This window comes from Mycetomoellerius zeteki, unplaced genomic scaffold (genome assembly GCF_001594055.1).
Source record: "Mycetomoellerius zeteki isolate Tzet28-1 unplaced genomic scaffold, Tzet1.0 scaffold145, whole genome shotgun sequence".
Classification (NCBI taxonomy): Eukaryota; Metazoa; Arthropoda; class Insecta; order Hymenoptera; family Formicidae; genus Mycetomoellerius; species Mycetomoellerius zeteki.
The window spans coordinates 3,281,295-3,288,842 of record NW_017256393.1 but is presented as its reverse complement, the minus strand read 5'-3'; the positions used below and the strand labels follow the sequence as shown (position 1 = coordinate 3,288,842).

At 31.7% G+C, this 7,548-nt stretch overlaps 2 protein-coding genes across 2 annotated transcripts in view; one reads left to right on the top strand and one right to left on the bottom strand.

Annotated features, from left to right (window-relative positions):
- The window catches only part of LOC108731927 (uncharacterized), a 12,835-nt gene extending 12,302 nt beyond the window's left edge, over positions 1–533 (bottom strand). Inside the window, exon 1 of the mRNA XM_018462483.1 lies at positions 347–533. Within this exon, the coding sequence (XP_018317985.1) occupies positions 347–494 (148 nt within the window). The 5' untranslated portion in view covers positions 495–533. The remainder of the gene's footprint in view (positions 1–346) is intronic.
- A 3,032-nt stretch (positions 534–3,565) lies between these two features.
- LOC108731926 (enoyl-CoA hydratase domain-containing protein 3, mitochondrial) overlaps positions 3,566–7,548 on the top strand; it is a 7,424-nt gene continuing 3,441 nt past the window's right edge. The window contains exons 1-4 of the mRNA XM_018462482.1: positions 3,566–3,716; positions 4,007–4,072; positions 5,552–5,725; positions 5,811–5,942. Coding sequence (XP_018317984.1) covers positions 3,666–3,716; positions 4,007–4,072; positions 5,552–5,725; positions 5,811–5,942 — 423 coding nt within the window. The 5' untranslated portion in view covers positions 3,566–3,665. The remainder of the gene's footprint in view (positions 3,717–4,006; positions 4,073–5,551; positions 5,726–5,810; positions 5,943–7,548) is intronic.

Genomic DNA, 7,548 nt, shown 5'->3' with positions numbered 1-7,548 from the left:
TGTATAATTTTATATAATTATATATAAAATATTTTTTCCCGGGACGTTAAAATTTTCACAGGAAATTTCGATCACGTCAATTTATAAATATTTAATATCCATTAATAATATCTATTAATATCCATTAATTAACGTTCTTTTAAATTATACACGCCATTAATCTTGCATTCTTCAGTCGCAAAATACACTTTATGAAACCAATGTAGGAACCAGATAAGCACAGAGTACATTCCCAACAATTCATCGTTTAAAAGATTCGAACACTCGCGCGAACAACATTCGATTGCTTAATGTAATTCAAGAAATGATGATATCTGAGAAGCAATGCTAAAAAACGCGGGCTCACCTTTGGGAAACAGCTCAATTTGAATCTCGCGAATGGACGATGGTGGATTGTTACCGGTCTCGTCATGAAACAAGATCCCGTCGTGGAACAGGGTCTCGTCGTAGAACGGGCCCCCGTCCGCGAGTCTCTTCGGGACACAGCACAACATCTGATTACGAGCTCATCAAGACACTGACTGAGAGAACGCGCGACTCGCGAGGTCAGACCGGCTCTTGTAAGAGCGGCGCTCTTACAATCGTTATAACCGCGAGTATCTTCGCGACGGAAGTTTATTTTCGGCCCCGACTCGCCGTCTCACGAAGCGAATCTCGTTCCTTTTCTCGTCTCTTTCTTTAGTACACCTTGGCTGCACTAACGCGGGTAAACAATGTAAAGTGAGGGTGCCAAAGAAAAATATTCGATGGTTCTCGTATTCTTTTAGAAACTTCTTTCAAAACGAAAAATTAACGTTGCTGAAATCAACTTCGTAATACTATAACGTACGGTCTCTGATCTTCCGTTACACAATTATATTGCAATCGAAAATATCGCTTCTCGTTATTTAACATATTATATTATAGTATATCATCCTCATTATTAAATTTTATTATTATTCGAAAACAAATTTTTACTTCTGATATGAAGGTAAATTTCTACTTCTTTTGTTGTTGATGTGAATGTAAGTATTTTAAAGTATAGATAATAAATAATTTAAGATTCATTCACCACTATCTACTATTGTATCTCAAATTGACATCAGAAAAGAAGAAGGGCACAATAAAAATTCTTGTAAATTATATTTAATAGAAATATTTTTCAATGTAAAACATTTGTGTAATCGATAGAATAGATTTATTTATATTATTAACATCTCAGTTTCGATTGTGGTTAATGTCGAAACGTTTCGGCGCATAGTCACATCTGAGATAATTAAATTTAATAAATTAAAAAATTAGGAATATGTATATATATATATATTATATTCATAACATCTAATTTTGACCGATTATTGGCGTTCTTTATATTTATCGATATAGAATAGATTTAAAAAATATATCGAAAACTATTCTTGTTTCGGGGAGAGAAATTAAATATTATTTTATATTTTTATTTCTATATATTATATTATTATTAATTTGAGTTTGTCACAGTTCATTTCTTTTTTTATTCATTTCCAAATATATATGATTATTTATTAACGAAATAGAAGAAGAGTTTTTAGTATATTTTATAAGTCCTTTCTATCAATTTAAGTTTTATTTTATTAAAATATATCAATATATTTTCCAGAAATTTTTATTTTATATTTTCTCACTTCTGACATCACAATTTGAGATAGCGGTGAAGTATAAACAACTGTCTTAAATTAAACTTTACTGATTATTTTTTCTCTCTATACAAAAATTCGCAATTTCCCTCGGAGAAAAGACTTCTCCAATGTTACTTCTTCCTTCCATAACTACACCGGTAACCACAACAACTCTTATCCTATATACAGCAAGCAACACAACAAACAAATTGAATTATAAGAAGAAAAGGAGAAAAAATATTTATCAAGCCAATATTATAATTTTTTTTTCTTTTAAGCGTCTGTTGAAATAAACTTAACAAAATAAAACAATTGGAGATTCACTCTGTGCGATATTAATAAATGATATTAAGGCTACAAGCACTACATTATAACGATTATCTACCATGTGCATCTTCCTTGCATCCATTCCACGTGCATTCATAAAATCCGTCTTAAAGCCTCTATTACGAAATAGAGGTCGATAGCTTCTTTCGTCGCGGTTCCCCGCGATATTTCTCGTAACTGTGCAGCGGTGACCACGGCCGTGTGCTGTTTACCCTATAATTAGAATGGACGGGGATCGTGAGGAGCGAGCGCGTCGAGGAACCGGAAGCGGACCACAACGACGGTGACGACGGTAACAGGAAAAGCTACGGACAAAGTGAGACTGGACCGGGAATCTCTCACTTTGTTTGCCGCTCGCACGTCGTAAATATACTCGTGCGACAATGCACACTCGCACTTACTTACCCTCAGCTTCAGCCATGTTCGTCGTTAGGGGAAACACTGGTCGTTATGGGAACGCCGTTGTCAATCCCTCCTTGGAGAACAGCCACGAAACTCGAGGCAGGATCGCACTTCTCAAAGCCCTCTCGCAATATTTTCAATTTAAACCCAGCGCATAAAAGAAACTCTCTGTGTGCGTAAATTTCTTTTATGTAAAATTAAAAAGAAATATGAGAACTGAGAACTACAAAACATAAATCGTCTGTGAAAAATATATACACAATGTTTTTATATAGACTTTAAGAAATTAAATTAAGAGTTAGACATAGAGCGTATTCGCAGAAAAATATCTAGATCGTAAATATTTAATGTAAATATTTTTTATAAAAAAAGGAACACAGATAGCTCAAGCAGAAATAATTTAAAAGATATATATCAATGTTATTCTAATATATTTTTCTAATGTTTTATTTCTGGAGTTTATAGAATTTAAAGAGTGTTCAAATGTTGAACACTGATGACATCAGTCATTCAAAGAGATCTGTTTAAGTTATAGCCGAAAATGTTGCGCTTTCTGTACGCATCAGCTGATCGCCACACATACGTCAAATGCACATGATTTCAACCAATAAACTCCGATTAATTCTAATCTAAAATTAATTCAATTGGCACGATTGCTTTATTATTACAGAATGTTTAATTATATAATTTATAATTTCTAATCTAATCTTTTTTTCATATTTAACAAAAAATTCATTTTATTTATATATATAATTATTTATGTAATAATTACATTAATAAAATGATATCTTATACAGATATTGCTTTGATAAATTGATCGCTGATATATGTTGAGATTATTTATTGAGATTTTTTATTTTGTTTAATTTTGCGCATTTCATTTTCTTGTTTCGTCTCTTTTTCAATACCAAATCATAAAAAATGTTTGAAAAAGTATGAATAAAATAAATTTCTTGATGAGGTATCGATCTATATCATTTTGATTACAGGTATAATTATGATGCATTTTCTATGAAAATTCGAAACTTTCTGAAAACTCGTAAATTACAACTTTGATTTAAAAACAGACACCGATTTCTTTCTTTGAAATTTCGCGGGTTCGTGACGACGATATGTCATCCATATCGTGTTACGACGTTAACCTTGCCCAACGATAAGCGCTGTTTATTATGTCTTGGAAGCAAGTCCACGTCACAGTACAAGTCGATGTTGTCGAGTTCGAAGTATGCGATACACCTCGCATCAAACTAACCTAAATTTCTTATCTAGAATCTTGTATACAAGGTACAGTGAGGTGACGAAATGATAGTCATCTCGAGATTCGTTACCAAAAACGGCTTCGCCGTTTCTCAGGTATTTTATGTTACATTTATGTGTTTAGTTTAGAAAAAAACTACATAATTATATAATGTTTATACGACGGTATCATTTGGGATTATGTTACGTTGCACTTTGCAGTGTGCGCGTCACGGAACTATTTTATTCGCATACGATCGACGCTGATTGGTTTGTGAGAAAACGAAGGAATCGCGGGAATATTTCAAACAACGCGCGAATATTCGACTTCTCACTAACTAGTTCTATGATATTATCGATAATTATTAATTTAAATTGTTAATCCGTAATATTATTCAATATTGTAGGGAAGATATATCGCAAGAACATTATCCACTGAGAAGAAATATGTGGAGACAACTGAAAAAAATGGGGTAGAAATATTATTTATTTTTACTCTTCTAATGTCCATTTCTATTAATATAAATTAACTTATTTAATCTCGATTTAAATTACTCTTCATCTTTTTCTAATTCTTAGAACAAGAAAAAGATAAAAAGAAAGTCAAATCTAGATTTTTTAAAGTTAATTATATCTCTCTTATTCTATGTACCTAATTCCAACTCTATTGATTATTTATATATTTATTAAATTTGTGATAATTTAAAAGCTTAACACTTGAAATTTTAATTATCAGTATCATAGAAATTATTTAAAATTTTTGTTTATTTACAATATTAACAGTAATTGTTGCCAAATTTTGCTAACTTACAATTCTAATTCTACCAGTAGCTATAATTACGATTCAGCAACTATATTAATAATTATTAATTACACAGGTCAACAAGGTTTTGTTGTTGGGAAGCTGTGGGTCATTTCCGACGTAATTTTCTGCGTAGAATCCGAATCTGAAATCAGAATTGGCCTATCACGTCAGGATTTTGAGATATTTGAGGATATATACTCGAAAAATGCGTTTTTTTGCTATTTTCGAAGTTATGATCATTAGAGTTTTCCACGTCTAGTGAAGAAAGAAAAACCGATATTTGTCAATAAACAAACAACTTATTATTTTTTTTATACACACCTGCAAAATATCCTTTTTTATGCATTCAGGTGCTTCGTTTATCGAGCGAATTTCGAGCATCCTAAAACTTTCAGCGAGAAAGTTGTTCATTCGGATATGAACAAATGTTCTGGAAAGTTTCATTTTCATTGCATTAATAAGTTTAAAACTAATGATTTGTTTAAAGTTGGTAGACGCCTTGCACTCAGAGCCGCAGCGCACAAGACGCGCTGTCCGTTATTCAAGGTCCTAATATATAAACAGTCACAATTGTGACTGTTTGCTGTCTTAACAATGGCCCCGCGTAAGTGTTTAAATGATCCTAACAGTTTTTGTTATATTTGTGGTCGTTTCACGTTTGTTAAGAACAGGATAAAGCTTGAAGATAATGTGAAATCATTTTACCGCAATTACTTCAACATTTCGATATCCAATCAAGATAAGTCTTGGGCTCCACACGTAGCTTGTAAATCATGTGTTGAGTCATTAAATTAAAATGCCCGTAACTTGGCGAAAAAAAATCGTAGGTAGTCGATCAATATCTCATTTTGAAGGGTAAGAATATTACTAAATGATGCAAATAGCACAAAAGACCCAAAAAATTGGTTGCGTCCTGTACATAACCTCTAAAGTAGCATAAAAACGCATTTTTCGAGTATATATCCCCTAATATCTCAAAATCCTGACGTGATGGGCCAATTCTGGTTTCAGATTCGGATTCTACGCAGAAAATTACTTCGGAAATGACCCACAGCTTCCCGACAACATCCAAGACCCCCTTTTTTGTAGACCTGTGTTATCTATTTTTCGATACTCAAAAGACCAATTAACTTTATTTCACAATCAGGTCAGAACTGTCCGTTTGTGCGACTCTTCTTCGCGTAACTCCCTATCGCTAGGGATGCTAAAAACTTTGGTGACAGAGATCAAGAGAGATGAGGACAACAAGGACCTCCGATCGATCGTACTGATGTCCGAGCCAGGAAAGGTGTTTTCTGCCGGGCACAATCTGAAGGAACTGGTTTGTAGCTATGGTCTCACTTCCATAAGAGCTCCTCTTCATATTCGTCGCACAGAAAAAAGTATCATCGGCTCACATCGTTTAGACGGCTACGAACGCCAAGTCTCACAAGGACGTGTTTGAGATCTGTTCGGAGTTGATGCGAGCCATCAGTCAGAGTCCGGTGCCAGTAATCGCAGCGGTGGACGGTTTGGCAGCCGCAGCTGGCTGTCAATTGGTTGCGGCGTGTGACATCGCGGTGTGCACGGAAAGAAGTTCGTTCTCCACTCCGGGGTACTCTTGTAAAGTTTACTCCTCATGATTGTCTTACTGTATATAATTATTATCTTATTAATATCGCACATATCTATTATTAATTATATTATTTCTGTATTATTGAAAATGTTACTTATTATTTTTTATTCGATACCTTTTACAGAGCGAATATCGGGATATTTTGCTCGACACCGGGTATACCACTGGTGCGCAATGTACCAAGGAAGAATGCAATGTACATGCTGTTTACTGGTTTCCCTATTTCCGGCAAAGAAGCTTACGAATGCGGTCTCGTTAGCAAAGTCGTAGCGAACGACAAACTCGGTAAGTCACCAATGAAAAATGAAAAAGATTAGAAAAGGTAATACAAAAATTAAATCGAAAAATAGTAAGTTAATTTTATGTTATTTCAAGAAGTTAAGTTATTTAAAGATCAAAAACTAAACTATTAGTAATTATTTTTGTAAACAGACATAAAATAATTATCTTTCTCTTTTTATTATTTTGAGTTTATAAGAAAACACACTTTCAAGAATGATATATTAACATATTTGCAGCCGTTGACAGCTCCCCAGACAGCATACAATATTTATAAAATGTTTACAAAATATTTATAAATATTTATAAGGCATTTTAAATATTTTGCAAATATTTTTGTGATCTTAAATTGCATAGATCATAAATATTTATTATACATATTATGAAATATTTATTGTAAATCTTGTAATAGGTAAATGTTATGGAAATACTCGTACTTAATGAGCCATAACAATTCAAATAAAAAATACTTAACAGAAATATTTATATACTATATTTATCATAAATATTACATTAAATATTTACTCTATCTTTTAATAATATTTCGAATAAAGCTTTATATAAAATATGTATAAAATATTTATAGAACAGAGAAAATGAATTATAATAAATATTTATCATAAATATTCTGTGCTGTCTGGGGGTGTATAATTATGTCTTTTTATAAACTATATGTAACTGGTTAATCTAAGTACGTTTCTTAAAATTTATAACTATGACTAGTTGTAAATAAATGTTATCAATATAATGACTAGTTATCAATGTTAAAAAAAGCGTTATGTAAATACGTCTTTTATATTTGAAGTTCAAATTGATTAAACAAAGTGTAGATTCAGCAGTTAGTTTTATCTTGAAAAGAAAACAAATTTATTTACGTATTTTCGATGGAAAAACATGGAAAAATGAATATAAATTCTTTTCATAGTATTTTAAGCGTTGTCATTGATATAATAACACGTCTTTTTATATTCACAATTCAAATTGATTAAACGGAATGCAAATCCAGCAGTTAGTTTTATCTTGAAAAGAAAACAAATTTATTTGCGTATTTTCGACGAAAAAATACACGGAAAATATAAATTATTTTCGTAGTATTTTAGTGTTTTAAGTACAATAAAAGATATTTCATTTACAAATTTTGCAGAAATCTTTTATATTTTAAAAAATATCTTATAAAGTACTTATAAATATGAAATTATCCCGGGAAAAAATGTTATGTAAATGGACATATTTTATATATAATTATATAT